Here is a 20,172-nt window from a genome sequence, read left to right on the forward strand (position 1 = left end):
GGGAAGCACACCTGCTCCTCCTGGCCCACAGGAATTCTCTAAAAAGCACTGAATGGCTGGATATGGCAGCTCCCTCCTCCCTTTAGCTGCTGGCTTTCCTTAGCCCTGGGATACTTGGTCCTCAGTTGTTAAATTCAAATGGCTCCTAAAATCTGAGTAATGGAGCCTTATTAAATATTAAAATCAGGATCCCACCTCTCCAGAGTGTGTTACTCAAATGCCCCAAACACACTGCCGTTTAACTGGAGATAGATGTGTTCACAGCAGATTGGGATCGGGTTTCGCATATTTAAAGTTTTAACACCCCCAAACCCCATGACCCTCTCCCAGACATTGTGGGGGGAGTTAAAATCTTCCTCATTGAGACTAGAAATTTTGCTCCTGATGGGACAGGAATTCTGGTGATGTTGTGGCAGGGAGTTCAGGATTGTAGTGGAGCTCAGATCCAGTGAGTTTATAAAACAAAATACTGTGGATGCTGGAAATCTGAAATAAAAACAGAAAGTGCTGGAAATGCTCAGCAGGTCTGGGAACATCTGTGGAGAGAGAAACAGAATTAGCGGGTGGGATTTTCCCCACAGGCTGCAGGACCCCAATGTTGGGACCAAATGGGGGTCCTGAGCATGCACTTGCCAGGAGTCAGACCGGCACAGCGATATTCCTAATTGGCCACCTCCGAGCGCACCATCCTATTAAGGATAGTGGGCGATTTGTTGATACTGCTGGCCCAATCAGAGGCCGGCAGCTCTGAAGCCTTGGCAGCCAAGAAGCCTCAGCAGTCCTATCAGGAGAGGTGGGCGCTGCTGAAGCAATTCACAGAACGCGAGGGCACCTCAAAATGGAGGCATGCTGAGAGGTGTCAGTATATTATAAAAGTATCGGATAGCTGATGGCAGAAGGAACAGTGGAACAGAGGGGAAAGCCCCCGGGAGGAAGTGTTTGGCATAAGGGCGGCCCTTCCTTCATGCAGCCCCTCCAAAGAGCTATGGAACCTCTGGCTTAATTGGCCCCCCCAGACTACTCTAGGAGGCTGCCTCCCTGAAGCTGGCAACCTCCACAAATGGCAGGGGGCTGCTCCACTGCTGGCAAAATGCTAGTAGGCCCCCTAAATTGTCTCAAATAGAAGCCTTAATAATTTAAATTGGCTACCCTCCTCCATTTGGCAGGCAGCTGATCTGCATCCGGTTCAATACTGGGAAAATTCCCTGGTGACAGGAATGCAAGGGATGTTGTCCCAATGAGGTGCCCTGCTATTTTCCTGCCCCCCCCCCCAATCCCCCCACACTCCCCCAACCCGCCCTGCCACCCTGGGGCTGGGGAAATTCTGCCCAACATTTCAGGTTGATAATCTGTTAGCAGATGAAAGGTCATCGACCTGTTATTAGTCCAGGTTATTAGTCTGGGGACATGGGTTCAAATCCCACCACAGCAGAATGTGGAATTTGAATTCAATTAATAAATCTGGAATTAAAAAGCTAGTCTAATGATGGCCATGAAACCATTGTCGATTGTTGTAAAAACCCATCTGGTTCACTAATGTCCTTTAGGGAAGGAAATCTGCTGTCCTTACCTGGTCTGGCCTACATGTGACTCCAGACCCACAGCAATGTGGGTGACTCTTACATGCCCTCTGAAATGGCCTAACAAGCCACTCAGTTGTATCTAACCGCTACGAAGTCATTAGCACTGTGGGTGTACCTACCCCACATGGACTGCGGTGGTTCAAGAAGGCAGTTCACCACCACCTTCTCAAAGACAATTAGGGATGAGCAATAAATGCTGGCCTGGCCAGCGACGCCCACATCCCATGAATGAATTAAAAAAACTGTTTTTCTCTCTCCACAGATGCTGAGCATTTCCAGTATTTACTGTTTCAATTCCAGTAAGTTTCTGTGCCATTTACAGTGAGTTGCAAATCCTGATCAGAGGAGTGGGAGGCAGGTGCAGCAATACGGAGGCAAGTGTGATGGCCTTTTCAGGATCTGTAAAAAATACCACCAGACATATCCCTGATTGGCCCAGTGGGACCTAATAAGAGTAGGTTTGGGTCCTGTTCTATGCCTAGCAATTGATCCCAGAAAGATCAACTGCCATTGGGACTACAGCCTGCCAGTATGGGATCCTGAAGAAAATTGTAATTTTCCTACTTGCTCCACTTTGTCCCAAGTGGCTTCTTACTCCCTTTCTCAGAACACTGGTTTCCTCAACCTCTGCAAAGCACTTCTACTGGTGCAAGCACCTGCTTCTATTATTTAAATGACCCCATCCCAGGGATAGGGTACAGGTTAACTGGCAAGTGAAAGAGGTGGTGGTGGGGGAGGGGCGGGAAGGGGGTGGTTGTGCGCCGTGTTGGAGCAAAGGAAATTTCTAACTAGTCCACAGCTGGTGGTACAGCAGTGTTGTGCAATGTCTCCTCTTGAAATGTTTAAACTTGTGCAAAAAGAGAAACCTCCAGCTCTTTGTGAACAAATGTGCTAAATGTATCCACTTTCCCTGATGTATAAAGGTTTACAAGAAAAATAAAGAAGCAAAAAAAAGTTTGGAAATTATTTCAAACAGAAAAATGTAATACATGTTGGAATTTGAACATTCCCAGTGAATTCTCTGAGCAAATGTACCTTTCAATGACTCTAAGACAATCCTGAAAGCTGAGGCTCCTGCTTGTCCTTCCCACTTAGCACACATGGTGGTTGACTGGACCTGATAGGTACTAAGATCAGCTACTTTCAAGTACACTGCAAAACAAAAAATCCATTTTAGGTAATTAGAGACTAGTGCAAGACGGCAGCATTCTCACATTTGAATGATAAATAGGTTTAGTTAAACTGTATTTGCAGAGTAATACGTTAAGATTCCAATAGTAGATTTAATTCTACTTGAGCTCTTATATTGTCATAATCCCATTTGTCAGTGCAATTCACCTATTAAATTGTATTGCAAACTATTTATGGAGGTAGTTCTCACCTTCACCATTTGGGCAGTAAATTGGCAGAGCAGATTTCTTGCCTGTTATAGAACTTGTCTTATTTTCATTGAGATTAGAATTGAGTGGGTTTAATAATGGGCATGCAATCTGCTCTGCCTGTTTACTGCCAAAGTGGCAAAATTGAAACTGACCCACAATGCGCTCTTAAGCAGGGGATACTGTATGGTTTGATCCATGATGTGAAGCTCCCAGTACATCACTAGCTCTGCTTGTCCTGAACTTTGTTTTTAAGCTTGAATGTTGAAAGAATTTGGTGCAACGACGCAGTGAGAGATTTGTGGTTGAAGTTATTGCAGCAACTGAATGCTTTTAAACAGTTCTCCAACAAGGTGCCAATCTCCAACAAGACATTGTACAACAGCAAGCTGGATATTAAAAGCAAATGAAAATTAATGCTAAACAAAAAGCAAATAGATGAAACAAGGAGATAGATGTACTATTCACATTCTAACTTAGAGTCATTCTCCGCTTCTGTCCAGTGTCAGATTGTGTCTTACACTCACAGGCTGGCTTCAAGTTTCATTTATACTGCAATGTTGTGAAGCCAATCCCCTTTTCATAGATGTTCAGTCCTGTAGGAGGTAGTCACAATCTACTTCCCTGTGGAGTCAGTTCTAGCCTTGACACCTGATTACATTCCATTTTTAATTTCTGTGTGAAACCTTAAAGAGTTGGCAGTTAAAATCACTGATGGGACTTAACTACCTGAACTACCTACTGTCTATCTGCTGTCTTCCTTCAGGATCCCATGTTAACATGATCTTCTCTGCAGATGAGGGGGCACCCACCAGAAACTGGTGGGATACTTCTTCAGAACTCTACTGCTAATTTAACCAGAGACTTGCAGGGGAAGCTGTTGTGGCTTTCCCACCATGCCAACCTAATGGGAAGATTAGTCAACAAGGCCCAAAAATGTGAGTCTTTTCATATTTTTTTTAAACTTTCCTTGTGGGGCTAGAAACAGACGTACTCCTTGGGGCTTCACAGAAAAGTTTAGGGTTCTGTCTCCCCAACAGTTTCAACCTCCTGAATTCCTTCTCAGCCGCATCTTGTCAGTTTCGGCCCAAAGACTGAGTTTAAAATCTCCTCACACTTGCACAATCAGGACAGTTTGCTGCTTGCCTCGCCTTCCACACACACATCTACCATTGAAGTTAATACTGGGGCTTTAGTTTTTTTTGCCTTTCTCATTCACACACATAGGGCTGAATTTTACAGCCCCCCCCCACCCCCTCCGCCCCTGCCCAACGTTGGGGGTCGTGGTGGGTGGCCTGAAAATGCCTCCGGCAGAGGCCCGCCATGGGCCTCGTTGCCGGGAAGGCCAGGCCCAATATTGCTGGCGACAGTGAGGCCTCGTGGCGGCCCCCCGCCACTCAGCGATGGGAGCAAAATTTAAATATTTAACGTATTTAAATAAATGAATTAATTACTTACCTGCTCCCAACGTCCATTCCGGAGCGATATTGCTGCCGGAGGCCGACACTCCCGTGCCTTCGGAACCCTGTCCGGGGATCCGAGGTGGGGCACTGGTGGGGAAGGGGAAGCAGGTAAATGTTTCAGTGTGCGGGGGTGCGAGGTGGGGGGGGAGCGGGGTCAAACTCATTCGATTGGTGTAGGGGATGGTGGGAATGGGTAAAGTTCACAGTTTATGAACTGTAAGGCAGGGGGAGGGTCAGATGCACAAGGTAAGTGTTTTTGGGGTGGGGAGGAAGAGGTCAAGGAATGAATTGTATGAGTATGGGGGGGGGGGGGGGAGAGGGGCTGGAAACATTTATTTAAATTTTTGAATCAATTTCAAATAACTATCTCTTTAAATAGTTAAATTAAATGGAAGGGCTCAAAGCCCTTCAAAAATAACGTCGGAGCCTGCGCAATGGCACCTGACACCATTGCTGGGGACGGACAGCCCGCCTCCTCTACATCATCTGTGGTGAAAGGGGGGGGGGGGGAGTGGGGGCGTTCCTCCCTGGCCATTCTGGAACTGAAGAAAAATATTCCATCAAACAGCTGACAGAACAGGACTGGTATATCCAGGGTAATTAGGTGCAATATGCGTGTTCAGACTACTCAAAAAAAATCTGAAATAACAGATTCTTAGAATTTCTGTTACAGGAACAATTTGTAGTTATTTAGCATGTAATGGAAAACACATATGCCAAATGGAAATACATTAATTTCGTTGTACGAAACTTTGCCTGAGACCTTTTACTGGACATTATTACAAATAACTTTTAAAAAGCAGAACAGAACAGCTAAAGATAGCCATGCACAATTTGCATATGAGAAGCCGAAGGCCAGCTGGGAGACAGAGGTGATTACCCAGTCTAGCCAGAACAATGGGGGTGCTCCCTGATTCAATTATCTAGAATGGTTTTGTCAACGTTGGTCATCAAAAGCCATCGACACCCATTGACTTTGAAAGAGCCAATCCCGCCCTCCCCAACAAGTATGTTTGCACAGCTTGAGAGAAGCACTTTGAATTTCAAAAAAACTTTCCAGAAACTTCTGTTTTCAAACAAAGTGGTCACATGACATACCTGCCTGTGTAACTCTGAGTTTGTGAATTGTGCCTGAAAAGAAAGACAGTAACTGAACTCCAAGGAAGAAAGTACCCCTCTCTCCTGTCTCCCTCTCCAGCAAAGTCACAGGGAAGCCTCAGTGGCAGCCACTAAGCCTCAAGATTACAGATCCTTACAGGCAACAATCAGGGACATGGATAAAGCCCCTGTCCTGCCTTCCGGAATCAGAGAAGCAAGCCCGAATTGTGCATGTGACCCAGCGAGGACTTCAAGATTTTAACTTCAACAAAGGACACAGAAACTCAGTATTTGAATTCCATTTATTCCAGACTTTACTTCAACCTCCCAAGTCTTTTTTCCCCTCTGTATCTATTTGTGTGTGTGTGTCTCATATGAATTTGAGTGTAGATGTGTCGCGTATTTTTCGTGATTTTAACCGGTTTAGAGTGATAAGGTTAATAAACTTACATCTTTCTTGTTTAAACTCAAGAAAACCTGTCTGATTGATTTATTTGTAATTATATTCGAGGAACAGTGAGCAAGTGCTCACTGAGGTGGTAAGCTAAATCACTGTGTTAAAAGAATAAACACTGCTGCCGTCAAACCAGAGAAGGGGCAAAAGGGGAATCTGAAACCCCTTCTTCACCTGGTCATAACAAGCACCTTAGCAAACTTCTCAGAAATGTCTCAAAGCATTTCACCTACAATTAGTTATTTTGAAAGTGCTGTCACTATTGTTATGTAAGCAAACACAGGAGTCACCAAGACATCAGGAGAACTCCCTGTTCTTCAAGCAGTACAATAGGATCTTTAACTTCCACCTGAAGAGGCAGAGAGGGCTTTAGTTTAACATCTCACCTTTGACAATGTAACACACCTTCAGTGTCTACTGACTTGAATCCTCTGAGTTTCCTCTGTGTCAGAAGGTTCCTGGATCACGTCCTACTCCAGGATAAAATCAAGGATAACACTCCAGTGCAGTACTGAGGGAGTGCTGAACTGCCAGAGGTGCTGTTCTTGGATGAGCTGTTAAATAGCCTGACTGTTGGGGCTCACACGCGTGAACCATGGCTACTAGGCTGAGGTACAAAGGGGCTGCTGGCATCTGTGGGACTGGACCCACAAAACAGACAGGAGGGGAGGAAAGTAACAGAACCAGGAAAGAGAGAGAGAGAGATTGGAGAAGCTGCAAATGTTCTCCCTAACGCAGAGAAGGTTAAGGAGGAAATTTAATAGAGGTGCCACAAACTATGAGGTTTTGATAGAGTAAATAAAGGAGAAATAGTGGCAGGAGGATTGGTAACAGAAGATACAGATTTAAGATAATTGCTAAAAATCTAGAACAGGAGATTAAAAAAATTTTACACAGCGAGTTGTTGTGATCTGGAATGCGCTGCCTGAAAGGGCAGTGGAAATAGATTCACTCGTAACTTTCAAGAGGGAATTGGATAAATACTTGAAAAGGAGACATTTACAGGGCCATGAGAAAAGAGCAGCGGAGTGGGGCAGTGTGTATCATCTAAAAGATGCACTGCAGCAACTTGCCAAGGCTCCTTCGACAGCATCTTCCAAACTCGCTACCTCTACCATCTCGAAGGACAAAGGCAGCAATCGCAAGGGAATACCACCCTCTGCAAGTTCTCCTCAAAATCCTGGAACTCCTTCCCTAACAGCACTGTGGGTATACCCGCACCCAGATGGACTGCAGCGATTCAAGAAGGCGGCTCACTACCACTTTATCAAGGGCCACTTAGGGATGGGGAACAAATGCTGGCCTAGCCAACAACACCCACATCCCAAGAACGAATAAAGAAAAACAAGGCTCCGTCTGGCCTCGCACGTGGCTGTAAAAGATCCCATGGCACCATTTTGAAGAACAGCAGGGGTGTTATCCCCAGTGTCCTGGCCAATATATATCCCTCAATCAACATCACGAAAAAAAAAACAGATTAACTGGTCAAAATCCCATTGCTGTTTGTGGGAGATTTTTGTGTGCAAATTGGCTGCTGTGTTTTCTACATTACAACAGTGACTACACTTCAAAAGTGCTTCAACGACTGTAAAGTGCTTTAAGATGTCAGGGGGTGATGAAAGGCACTATATAAATGCAAGTCTTTCTTTTTATCTGCCAGCCTAGATTATGTGCTCAAGTCTTGGAGTTTGAACCCTTAACCTTCTAAATTAGAAGCAAAAGGGCTACCAACTGAGCCAATTGACACCTAATAAAGTTAATACCCTTTGATGATTATGACTTTGTAATTTTTCCTACCTACAATTAGTGCTGTATTCAAGCCATCTGAACTTACATGTTGTAGCTTTCCCTTCAACAGTTGTACTATTCCCATTTGGATAGACTGCAAGCACTTTGACATTGTATTCCAGGCCATTCTGCAGGTTCTTAATTACTATCGTGTCTGCATCCTCTCCTGTCATTACTTCCATGGCTTGACCTGCAAACAAGAGAAGGTCTACAATTCTTCTCGTGTGCAACATACAGAAAAAAAACACTGAAGAATTGGTTAGTGAATTTGGCAGGACTTTGCACATAAGCCACACTGATTATTGGAGATGTCACCAAGACCTAATCTCAAATAATAAATTTTAATTGAACCAAAAGTTAGAGTACCATAGAAATCTGACAGTAACCACAATGCAGGATTGTTAAGAATTGGAATAGCCTCTGCTTTTGAAATAAAAGTACTGTGAAAGTTCAAAAGAATGATTTTCTCGCCTGTGACTTCTTTATATGGGACATCATTTTAACTCATACCAAATATTTCCATCTGCTAATGTGGATAACTAAAATAAACAGTCAGGGAAGTAACTATCCATAGTTATTATTGCAGCCTCCTGCAAAGGAACTTAGCTTTTCAGGTATAAAAACAGAAAGTGCTGGAAATACGAAGCAGGTCTGGCAGCATCTGTAGGGAGAAATAGAGTTAATGTTTCAGGTATGTGACATTTCATCAGAACTGGCAAAAGGTAGATAAGGCTTTGAGCAAATGAAAGTGGGGGGAGTGGGGGGTGGAAGAAGAACAAAAGGGAAGGTGTGTGATAGGGCAGAGGGCAGGAGAGATTAAATGAGAGAGATGTCACAGAACAAAAGGAAAAGGGAGTGCTGATAGTTATAGTAAAAGACAAAGCATTAGTCCTGAGAGAGTGTGGCCGAAATTTAACGTTGGGCGGGAGGCCCTGCCCACTGGTTGAAAAGTCAGGGGCGAGCTCGCCTCTGCCGGGCCTGGGGAGCCACGCCGGGATTTTTCAATCCCCAGGCCCTTAATTGGACTTGGGCGGCAGTTTCCACCTCCTTAAGGCAGCAAGTCCTGCCTAATGGAACTTCCATCCAATCAGCGCTAATGGGAGCGGTAACCACTGCTGGGACTACACGCAGTCACCGCAAGCTCCGGTGGCCCCGAAGGGCAGCCCCAGAACTCAGGTAAGTTTTTAGGGCCTCGCCAGGTACAATCGGCCAGGCCCTGGTGAGGCAGGGAGGTCAGGTGGTGGGGGGGTGTGAGGTGGGAGTGATCTGCAGTGGGGCCAGTTGGGCTTTCGGGGGAGGCCCTCCATTGGGCACAGGGTGCCCGATGAGAAGGGCCCTCACTCCCCCCCAGCCTGCAAGAAGGCCACTAGGTTTTATCTGGCGGTGTTATTAGGGCCTTTGCTGTCTGCTCGCCAAGGGTAAAATACCCGCTGCTGTGGCAGGAGGCCCTTAAGTGGCAGTTAATTGGCCACTGAAGGGCCTTCATTGGCCTGGGTCAGGCGGGCCATTTCTTGTCGCCGCCGCACCACATAACATTGCAGTGGGGTCTGGAGGGGGTCAGTAACGGCCTCCCTCCCACCCCTCCCTCAATTTACCACCCTCTCCTCGCCACCCTGCCACCAGCCTGCTTGTTGGGGGGCTGTAAAATTCCAGCCAGTGTTAGTGGCAGAATAATGAACAGCTCTGTCCGAAAGCAAAAACATGAAAAACAAGTTTAAGACAGGCACATGATTAAAAAATAAAATTAAAATAAAAAAAAGCATTCATGCTCTAAAATTGCTGAACTCAATATTGAGACCAGAAGGCTGTGGAGTGCCTTATCTGAAGAGGTGCTGTTCCTTGAGCTTGTGTTAAGGTTCACTGGAACACTGCAGCAGGCCAAGGACAGAAATGTGGGTGTGAGAGCAGGATGGTGAATTAAAATGGCAAGCAACCAGAAGCTCAGGGTAATACTTGTGGACTGTGCAAACATGTTCTGCAAAGCAGTCACCTCATCTGCGTTTGGTCTCCCTAATATAGAGGTGACCACATTGTGAGCAGCAAATACAGTATACTAAATTGAAGGAAGTACAAGTAAATTACTGCTTCACCTGGAAGGAGTGTTTGGGGCCTTGGATGGTGAGGTGAGAGGAGGTAAAAGGGCAGATATTACACCGCCTGCGATTGCATGGGAATGTGCCGTGGGAAGGGGACGAGGTGTTGGGGGTTATGTAGGAGTGGACCAGGGTGTCGCGGAGGGAACGGTCCCTTTAGAATGCGGGAACGATGCGTTTGGTGGTGACATCACGCTGGAGGTGGTGGAAATGGCAGAGGATAACCCTTTGGATGTGGAGGCTGGTGGTGGAAAGTGAGGACAAGTGGAACCCTGTTGCAGTGCTGGAAGGGGTGAGGGCAGAAGTGTGGGAAATAGGTCGGACACAGTCGAGGGCCCTGTCAACCATAGTGGGGGGGAATGCTCAGTTCAGGAAACAAGAAGACATATCAGAAGCGCTGTTGTGGAAGACTGCATCATCAGACAGAGAAGCTGGGAGAATGGAATTACAGGAGTCCTTACAGGAGGCAGGGTGTGAGGAAGTGCAGTCGAGGTACCCAAATCACTAAAAGCTAATGCACAAAATGGCTAATAGAATGATAGCCTTTATTCAAAGGGGGCTGGAATACATAGGGGAGGTAGGTATGCTTCAGTTATACAGAGCCTTGGTCAGACCCCATCTGGAGTATTGCATTAATTTTTGGGCACCAAACCTCAGTAAGGACCTATGAACCTTGGATAGGCTTTAATGCAGACTCACCTCAATGACTCTAGAATGATACCAGGGTTAAACCATGAGGACAGGTTGCATAAACCTGGTTTGCGTTCCTCTGAATTTAGAAAGCTGAGGGATGATCTAACTGAGTTGCTTAAAATGATAAGTAGTTGATGGAGCACATAGAGAGAAGCTATTTCCTCTTCTGGGGGAATACAGGACCAGGGGACACAATCAATTGAAATTTTCAAGACCTAGATCCTCAGAATTTTATTAGGTAAGGGTATCAAGGGATATGGATCAAAGGCAGGTAAATGAAATTGAGGTACAGGTTAGCCGTGATCCAATAGAATGGTGGAGCAGCTCAAGGACTGAATGGCCTACTCCTATTTCTATGATCCTATGCTTCTATCTGCGGGTGCAATCCATCTGGACCTGAGGTCTTGTTCACTTCAAGTTTGGCTAGTTTTTCTTTTCTTTCTACCTTAACTATTATATCCCTCGACCTCTTCTACTATTTTCACTTTTACCTTTTCAGTGAAAACTGAGACAAAGAGCTAGATTTTCCCTGTGGGCTTCTGAACCCCGCCATCAGGCTTAAATATGGATCAGAAGCCCACATTCTGGGCTGAAAATAATGGTAGCCCGCCTGTGTGGGCCGCATGTTGCCGAGCTGCCGTGATCCTAAGCGGGTAGCTCACTTAAATAGTGGGCCTCCCCCCGATGACGTGGAGCGGGCAGGCTATCCGTCCTCGGCAATGGCATCAGCTGCCTGTGCACATGCATGTCGCCATTTTTAAAGAGCTTTGAGCTCTACCGTTAAATTAAAAGATTTAAAACTGAAGTGAATGAAAAAAATTAAATACATCCCACCCCCCAATAACAATTAAATTTTCATTTATTTAAATATAGAAAGCGGTGTGCCGTCGCCAAACGGCAAGTGGGGGGCCACCACGAGGCCTCGCGTCGCCAGTAATATCTGGCCAGGCCCTTGCGGCATCGGGGTGCATGGCAGCCCTCTCCTGGAGGCATTATCCGGCCACCCCCGCCACGAACCCTGACATCGGAGAGGGTCTGTAAAATACAGCTCTCTATGGGAAACAGTCACACATTGTGATTTCCTTGCAGCGGCCAATTATTGGCCAGAGGGTGGGCTTGCCATTCAATTTCGGATGGCTGGCAGGCTCTCGAGGCTTGAAGGGCCAATTAGAGGCCTTCCAACTTGAAAGCAGCAGCAGGATGCAATGGAAGGTAGGGTGATGGCACTTCAAAATGGAGGCGCCCTCTCTCCAAGATTTTCTAACGTTTAAATAAAAAATGGCTTTTGCAGCCAGGCCATCACTCCTCTGTAGGACGGCCTGCGGCTGCTGCTGCACCCTGACATGCAGGGAGACTGTGCGAGTACTGTGCGCTTCCCCCATCCCGCCTCCAGGAAAATGGCGTGGGGTGGGATAGAACCAGGGAATTGGTACACAGGCCGGTGGCACTATTTTTAGTGCCCACCCACCTACCCCCGTTCCCTGCCCCAGCAGGACCTAAAAATCATGCCCAAAGTATTTATTCAGTATCACTACCATTTCAGTATAATCTCCTGTGAATTTATCTTGTTCATCCCATAATGTCCCTATCCCCATCTTAATTCTCCTTTCGTTACTAATGTCCCTATAGAATACTATTTACCTTGATATTCTTCAATATTTTTATTTCACATTCCCTCTTTGCCTTCCTAATTGTCATTTTACCTCTTTCCCAAACATCAACATATTCCCTTTTACCACGCTCTCCTTTATTATAAACTTTGCATATGCTTTTGCTTTAGATTCAATTTTATCATCATCCATCTATTATTTCATTCTTGGTTAGTTTGTTATTAGTTTTCAGTCAAAAATATTTTTCCTAAACTCGATTGATCCCTCCTTTAAATATTGCCCATTGTTGTTCTACTCTTTGTCTCTCAATATTTTTCTCCAGTTTATTTTTCTTGGCACTATCCTCATTCCCTTGTAGTTGGCTTTTCCCCAATCTATTACCTTTTCCTTGTAATATCTATATCTCTCATAATCATAAACTTTATATTGTGACTGCTACTCCCTAGATGTTCCCCCACGCTTACATCTCTTGTCTGCTCTGGTTTATTTTTCATTACTAGGACTAGCTTTGCATCCTTCTTTGTTGGCCTTCTTACATGCCGGGTCAGAAAGGAATCTTGTATACATTGTAAAAATTCCATCCCCTTCTCCACTGTCACTCCCTATATGAATATAAGATCTTGAAAAGTGAAGTAATTCTAAACAGAACACATCAGAAGTATGCTTTCATTAATATAGATGCATTAATAATTTCAGGTGGGCATGCTGTGTGAAGCGAGTTTTCATTCAGAATTTTCTGACTGAAATAAAGTTTAAATCCTAACCCTGTAATTCAAGGAGAAATCCTAACTCTTGATGTTACCCTTCCACAAATCAAATTGAAATCCACACTTACCAGACGCTGTCTGAAAAATCACAGCGTATCCCATAGGTTGTGTCTCAGCTTTATCCCATGTGACTCGAAAGTGATTGTACCATACTTCTGAGATACGTAGGTTAGTTGGTGGAGCAAATGGCACTGCAGGGATAAAGCTTAACATAGCACCAACTGGCATGTATAATTGTTAATGATTATTAAGAAATAAAACTGGTAGGGGTGATAACCAAACATTTATTATGAATGCTGCTGTATTATATATCACAAGATTTTAACCAGTCTTTTTGTAATTAAACATATGTTTTTCTTCCAGAACCTAATGGTCTCTCCCAGTATAGCATTTTTGATATAACATGTCAGATTTCAGTTGTGGCTCTTTCTGCTTGCCCTAATGTTAGTGGTTATAAAATAAACACTACATTCTTGGATCATTCATATAAATAAAGTTGCAGAGAATTATTTTATAGACAGTTTGCATTTAAACAAATGGCATACATTCCCTCACTGATACAATAATAGAGATTTACTGAGTGCTCTTGCTCTGATGTCAGTGACGACTCAGGCTTGGAACTTTACTGTGGGATACCAATGTACTCATCTGAAATGTCTTTCTCCGCTATTTTAGCTGAGGGGCTAATCCACTTAAAATAGATGAGCGAATACTTCGAAAGAGAGGAATTTAAGACAAATCTGCCAGGTGTTCTCATATTAGTATCCCACAGTTTATTTTCAGGGCATCCTTGTTCTATGAAGTTTAGCAAATTCTGCCAGATTTATCCATTCTGCTTCTGTCTGACATCCATTGAAGAATATCATCAGGTGTAAGTATAAAAGTGTGAGCACAACATTGAAAGGCTCATACACAACACTAAAACCAGCAGTGAAATATAAAAGCATTTTGTAAGAATGTGACTGTTTCACAATCAGCAAAAGAGTTATAAAAATAAGATGTGGATTTGAACAAAATACAATGAAAAACAGAAACTGCACCTTGATTTGCTGTTTTCTGGAAATGGCTCTTAAATCCCTTACCCCAATAAGCAATTATTTTATTTTGAAAGAAATGATACCTCCTAGCAGCAGTCTGGGGGGCCAATTGAGCCGGAGGTTCCACAGCTTGCCATTTAGATTACATACCACAGCTCATTACTATATTCTCGTTTTTTGTGAAATCACTGTGCCCAAAATAGTAAGAAGGTTCATGGAATGCAACTTGACATCATTATACTTACACGTTTTGCCCTCTCCAGATACACTGGCTTCATCACCTGAAGTATAGATAGCAGTAACTGTTACCTCATACACAGTGTCGGAAATCAATGGCTGTATTATTATGTTGTTTCTCTTAACAGGTGTGATCTGCAATATTAGAAAACTTTCATTTAATAAATGTTTGGGCTTTGCTCATTTAGAAATAAAGTAAATATCATCCTTTTGCTTAGCGTGCGTTAATTGCTGTTGAAAACTGTTAAACTGCTTCTTATCTAACTAAGGTGTTCTAATAATGTGTACTTCATGATATACTCAATCTGAATGTTTTAATTCAATTATATTTTTAAAGTTTCAGCAGATAAAAATCAATGGCTGACTTTTCTGGTGTTACAACCACACTGTTAAACTAAAGCAATCAAAATGACTTATGCACAGGACAGATAAATTGAAAAAACATGCCATAGTTAAGATTTAAAATTAGAGTTAAAAATATATAAAATTCAGGTTGAATTAGATTTTAGTTTTGGGCAAATTAACAGGATTTTTAAGTGATAACTAATAGGGGAGATCTTGAAAAGCATTTGCTTCTCCTGCCAGCGGAACGAGAAGTGCCCATTAATTGACCGATTAATTGGTTTAATTGGCCACCTGCCACCAGTCAGTTGGCAGCCGTGCTGCTGCCGTTCCCGTTCCTGATAATATCCCATGGCAGCGGGAGGACACAGGCCCCCTCCCTTCACCTTCCATCGCCATGTTCGAGGCCTCCCATCTTTCAGCCCTAATCCAGAGGGCTGGTAAAATCCAGCCCGATGTATCATCTGACTTACTGTGAGCAATGCCATGAGAGATCTACTAGCATATCTTTTAAAAACACACAATTTCACTTCATTTTATTTTTTAATGATAGCCAGCATGAACAGAAAACTATTAAGGTGGCTGGTTATCAGGAACAATTAAACCAAAACAGTTTATCATTCTTCTTACCACCCTATAATAGCATTACGTTTATATAAGTGATTCAGAATGGCCAAAAGTTGAATACATGGCAGCAAACATAATGGGATAGATTTTTGTCTTTTCTATCCGGACGTTAAGCATCATTTTGGTGGATCATAGAAAGGAAAATCTGACTGGGTTAAGCATCATAACTGAGGCCATCTGATGTTCTTTCCTTTGATATTGATGGGTTCCATTATAGGCGTGCGGTCTTCTACTCCAAATGCCCAAAACATTTTGCTTGCTTTTAAAAGATATTAGTAGATCTCTCACAGCATCTCACTCTCTTTCCCTACTCACAAAAATCTCACCCTTAAACACTATGCACGACAAAATGTTGCTGCTTTCAGCAGTCGCTAATCTGTCTGTGCAGTTCAGTGAATGCAATAACTCTCACAAAGCCCCCAGCAGTCTCCTGTAGCTTGGTAACATCCATTGTAATGATCTAATGAATTATTGGTGCCTAGCAAACAGTGCACAACAAACTGAGAGATGCTGCTAATGTCACCTGCTGGATGTTGGAAGGAGACCAGTCCATAGAAGTTCAGGACCAGAGTGATCGTCACAGCCTCAGGCAGTGCTGTGGATGCCCTGGCACTGGGCTGAAATTCTTGTTTGAGCAGGTGGCAGAGCTCAGTCATTGCTTCCCTGGAAAACCAAAGCTACCTGACACACTGTTCCTCCATAATGTTGTGCATCCTCATAGTATTAGGCCTCCATTGCCTTTTCCTCCTTCTCCAACTTCTAACAGCCTATTTACCCCTCTGTTGTTTTTCTTCAGGAGACACGCCTCCCTGCGAGCGGATCTCTAAGAGAGCAAGACTACACCTTCTACTGACAGGGTAGGGATCCTGAAGAACCAAGACAGCATGGAGTGGGCTTCGCCATCAGAAACTCTTTGCTCAGCATGGGAGCCACCTTCAAATGGCTAGGAATGCATACTGTCCATCCGACTACTCACCGTCTCTAGCCCAGTACACCTATTCAGCATCTATGCTCCAACACTCTGCTCCCCACCTGAAGTTAAAGACCAGTTCTACGAGGAACTCCATAATATCATTAGTAGCATTCCTAATATCGAACATTTGTTCCTGCTGGGGGACTTTAATGCCAGGTTGGGGCCGACCATGACTTATGGCCCTCCTGCTTTGAGTACTATGGCATTGGAAGGATAAATGAGAATGGACAGAGACTGCTGGAGTTGTGTGCCTATCACATCCTCTGCATCAACAACTCATTCTTTCATACTAAACCCTGTCACCAGGTTTCATGGAGACACCCAAGATCACTTCGTTGGCACCAGCTGGACCTCATCGTCACAAGGCGAGCCTCTATAAACAGTGTCCAAATAACACGCAGCTTCCACAGTGGCACCCACCACTCCCTGGTGTGCAGAAAAGTTAGACTCAAACCAAAGAAGCTACATCAGTCCAAGCAGAAGGGCTGCCCGCGCATCAACACTAACAGAATTTCTTATCCACAGCTGTTACATAAGTTTCTAAATTCACTTGAAAAAGCCCTTCAAAACACTCCAGCAGGGGATGCACAGACGAAGTGGGCCCACATCAGAGACGCCATCTTTGACTCAGCAATGACCACCTTTGGCAAATGTGAGAAGCAGAATGCAGACTGGTTTCAATCTCACTTTGAAGAGCTGTAACCTGTCATAGCCGCTAAGCGCACTGCACTGTTGAACTACAAGAAAGCCCCCAGCGAGTTAACATCCGTAGCACTTAAAGTAGCCAGAAGCGCTGCACAAAGAACAGCCAGGCGCTGTGCAAATGACTACTGGCAACACCAGTATATAATTCCCAAATGTGGCATGGGCTCCAATGCATTTGCGAAGAAAAACTTTCAACAGCCCCATGGAGGAGTTCTCATTGCTGCTAGAACGCCTGAGTTTATTCATAGGAACATAGGAAATCGGAGCAGGACTAGGCCATTCGGCCCCTCAAGTCTGCTCTGCCATTCAACTAGATCATTGCTGATTTTCTACCTCAAAGCTATTTTCCCGCACTATCCCCATATCCCTTGATATCTTTAATATCTGGAAATCTATCGATCTTAGTCTTGAACATACTCAATTATTGAGCCTTCACAGCCCTCTGGGGTGGAGAATTCAAAAGATTTACCATCCTCTGAATGAAGAAATTCCTCCTCAACTCAGTCCTAAATGGCCTACCTCCTATTCTGAGACTGTGTCCTCTAGTTCTAGACCCACCCCCCAGCCAGGGCAAATATCCTTCCTGCATCAACCCTGTCGAGCCCTGTAAGAATTTTGTATGCTCCAATGAGATCACCTCTCATTCTTCTGAACTCTAGAGAATACAGGCCAAGTCTCCTCAATATCTCCTCATAGGGCAATCCCGCCATCCCAGGAATCAGTCTGGTGAACCCTTGTTGCACTCCCTCTACGGCAAGTATTTCCTTCCTTAGGTAAGGAGTCCAAAACTGTACACAATACTCCAGGTTCAGTTCGGCAGTTCAGAAAACAGCCAGAGAGTAATGACACAGAGAGACAGGGAGGCAGAAAGATGGAAAAGGAGATATGAACAGAAACAGAAACACACAGATGTTGTTAAGGAGAAAAAAAGATGCAAAAAGACTGGTAGGTAGAGAGAAGAATGGAGAAGGAAACTATCTTGTGATGGATGGACAAAAAGACCAGGTTTTGAGGAGGGGAAGAGAAAGATAAATCCTGTTAGAGAATGGAAAGATAAAGAACAAATCTTTTGTGGGAGGAAAGAGAGAGAGAAACATGTTTTGTGGAAAGAGAAATTGAGAGAAAAATAAAGGGAGAGAGAGGAAAAGGAAGAGAGCAGCTGAATGATGAGACAGAGGGATATAGAAAGAGAGAAGCAAAAAATGGAAAAAAAAAATAGAAAGAGAAGGCTGTTGACTGCAGGTTGTAGTGTGACTGGGAGGGACATTTGCTTTGAGGGTTTAGAGGGTCTGTGTTATAAGAAAGCTTATCTTCTGATTAAGCACAAGGGATAATATGACAATACACTGGTATTCAAAGAAATCCAATTATGCATACAGAAATGTATCTAAAAGTTTGTTCATCAGTCACTGAAGAGATTCAAGACATCAATAACGATAATTACTATATTGTCTGTGATAGGTAAATATTTTAATATCAGTTCTATCATTCTTTATTTTGAATTTAATGCTTTTAATTTCAAGTAAACAAATTTTGAAATGAAAATTAACTTCAAATAATAGGACTATAATACTCTGAGGCAATTTCTATGATATAGAAATTACATTATGATGTACAGAATAAATATCACTTACCGTCTCTTCAGCATGGTCACCTTTAATCGTCATATATGATATCTTGTAATGCTGAACATTTGCACTTGGATGATCCCAGCTGATTTGAAGGCTAGTTGGTGTCTTGGCCTCTATGAGAAGGTTTGATGGAGGATCTCTGGAAACTAAAACAAGCAATATAGAGCAATAAATTAAAAACAATTTGTAAAATGAAGGCAGAATTTGTGTCCTAATATTTTTATGTTAATTTTTCCCCCAAATTTCATGGAGCTGATTTGACAATTTAAGTTGTTGCCAATTGAGGGCAGTGGGCTAAAATACAAGTCACAGTAACAATCTGTACTACATGTAGTTCTTATTTAAAATTCATATTTATGTTTTATCCTATGCCCAAGGTATTAATAGGTTTTGTGATGGGGCATTGTACGATATGGCCAATAATTAAGGTATTGATCAAAATTCCTGCTCACCTTTATCACTTGTTACCAGTTCAGCTCTCATGAGATTTCGGTCATATCCCATGGTTTACTCATTTGTAATCTTTCTGTCACATACAAGCAATAATGCACAAACAGCAAAATTATTTAGTAATGGAAAAAATCCATAACATAGTTTTATGAGTTATTTTAAACCCCCTTTAAAGAGAGATCTCAAAATCAAGTTCCTTATAAAAAATCAAATAAATACAAATCATTACCAAAAATATTAGTGGCCTTCTGTTTTCTACAAAATTTCTGTTTTTAATTTTTAGGCAGGGGAGGAGCAGGGGGTGGGGAGGACATGAACCTCAGTGCTTGGGACTAGAACACTTTCTGCATGTTTTTCACCCACATCAGGTTTAACACAGCCAGAGGCAAAGTAAAGGTCACTTTACTGTTAGCTAGCATTGGGCTGTAATCTCAAATTCATTTCTGCTTTCCTACAATTTTTTCAATCCTGACAGCAGCAATCATTATAACATCTTTAATTAAGACTGCCATTTTTTTTATCAAATTAAAGGCAGTTTTACTGTTTATTAATTAGAGTCTCCAAAACAAAGCTACTGAGAAATTCACACGGGAAGAGTTTCAGTTTGCCTGATATGAACTGCACACTCTCACACAAATCCTAATTATCTAAATAGCCTAAGGTGTATGCAGGGGCACTCCTAGAGGTAACCCAGCTAAACCCGCACAGCTTACTAGCACAAAGCACCGGTGAGGTACCTGCTTTTTAAAAATCAGGAGCATCTTCCTACTGTTTTCTAATGTTTGTGTTCATCAAGAATGAATAGGTGTCTAAATAGACATCCAGAAGGCAATTGATAAGGTTCCCCATGAGAGATTATCAAACTCAGGCCTGTGAGAAGGTTTTCCACTTTACCCATCCACTGCCTATTTGAAATCCACTAGGGGTTAAAATCAATCCTAATGTGCTAGTAAGTCAAAAAATACAGAAATCCGATGACAGGCAGAAATCTGATAAGCTTGGGGATGTCAGTTTGAAAATTCTGATGAACAAGGGCAGTGTTTGGACCATCCTGTCAATCAGGATATTTTAAAATTCTTTTCTGAAACAAAGGACTGGATTTTATTCCGGTGACAGGGGTCCTGGTGGCTGGCTGGAACATGAGGGGAGACCCTGCCTTGGCCCTCGGTCGAAAGCTGTTGCTATCTCACAGTGGGCAGCTATTTAACTGTCTGCCATTGGGGACACCATCCCTTTAAGGGA

General features: G+C 43.4%; 1 protein-coding gene across 3 annotated transcripts in view; it reads right to left on the reverse strand.

Annotated features, from left to right (window-relative positions):
• LOC137378147 (collagen alpha-1(XIV) chain-like) overlaps positions 1 to 20,172 on the reverse strand; it is a 194,997-nt gene that overhangs the window by 88,506 nt on the left and 86,319 nt on the right. For all 3 annotated transcript variants that reach the window (XM_068048274.1, XM_068048272.1, XM_068048273.1), the window contains exons 19-23: positions 18,484 to 18,626; positions 14,211 to 14,337; positions 12,997 to 13,119; positions 7,812 to 7,955; positions 2,619 to 2,735 (exon numbers count right to left, since the gene is read on the reverse strand). In XM_068048274.1, coding sequence (XP_067904375.1) covers positions 2,619 to 2,735; positions 7,812 to 7,955; positions 12,997 to 13,119; positions 14,211 to 14,337; positions 18,484 to 18,626 — 654 coding nt within the window. The remainder of the gene's footprint in view (positions 1 to 2,618; positions 2,736 to 7,811; positions 7,956 to 12,996; positions 13,120 to 14,210; positions 14,338 to 18,483; positions 18,627 to 20,172) is intronic.

The sequence above is a fragment of the Heterodontus francisci genome, chromosome 16 (genome assembly GCF_036365525.1).
Source record: "Heterodontus francisci isolate sHetFra1 chromosome 16, sHetFra1.hap1, whole genome shotgun sequence".
Classification (NCBI taxonomy): domain Eukaryota; kingdom Metazoa; phylum Chordata; class Chondrichthyes; order Heterodontiformes; family Heterodontidae; genus Heterodontus; species Heterodontus francisci.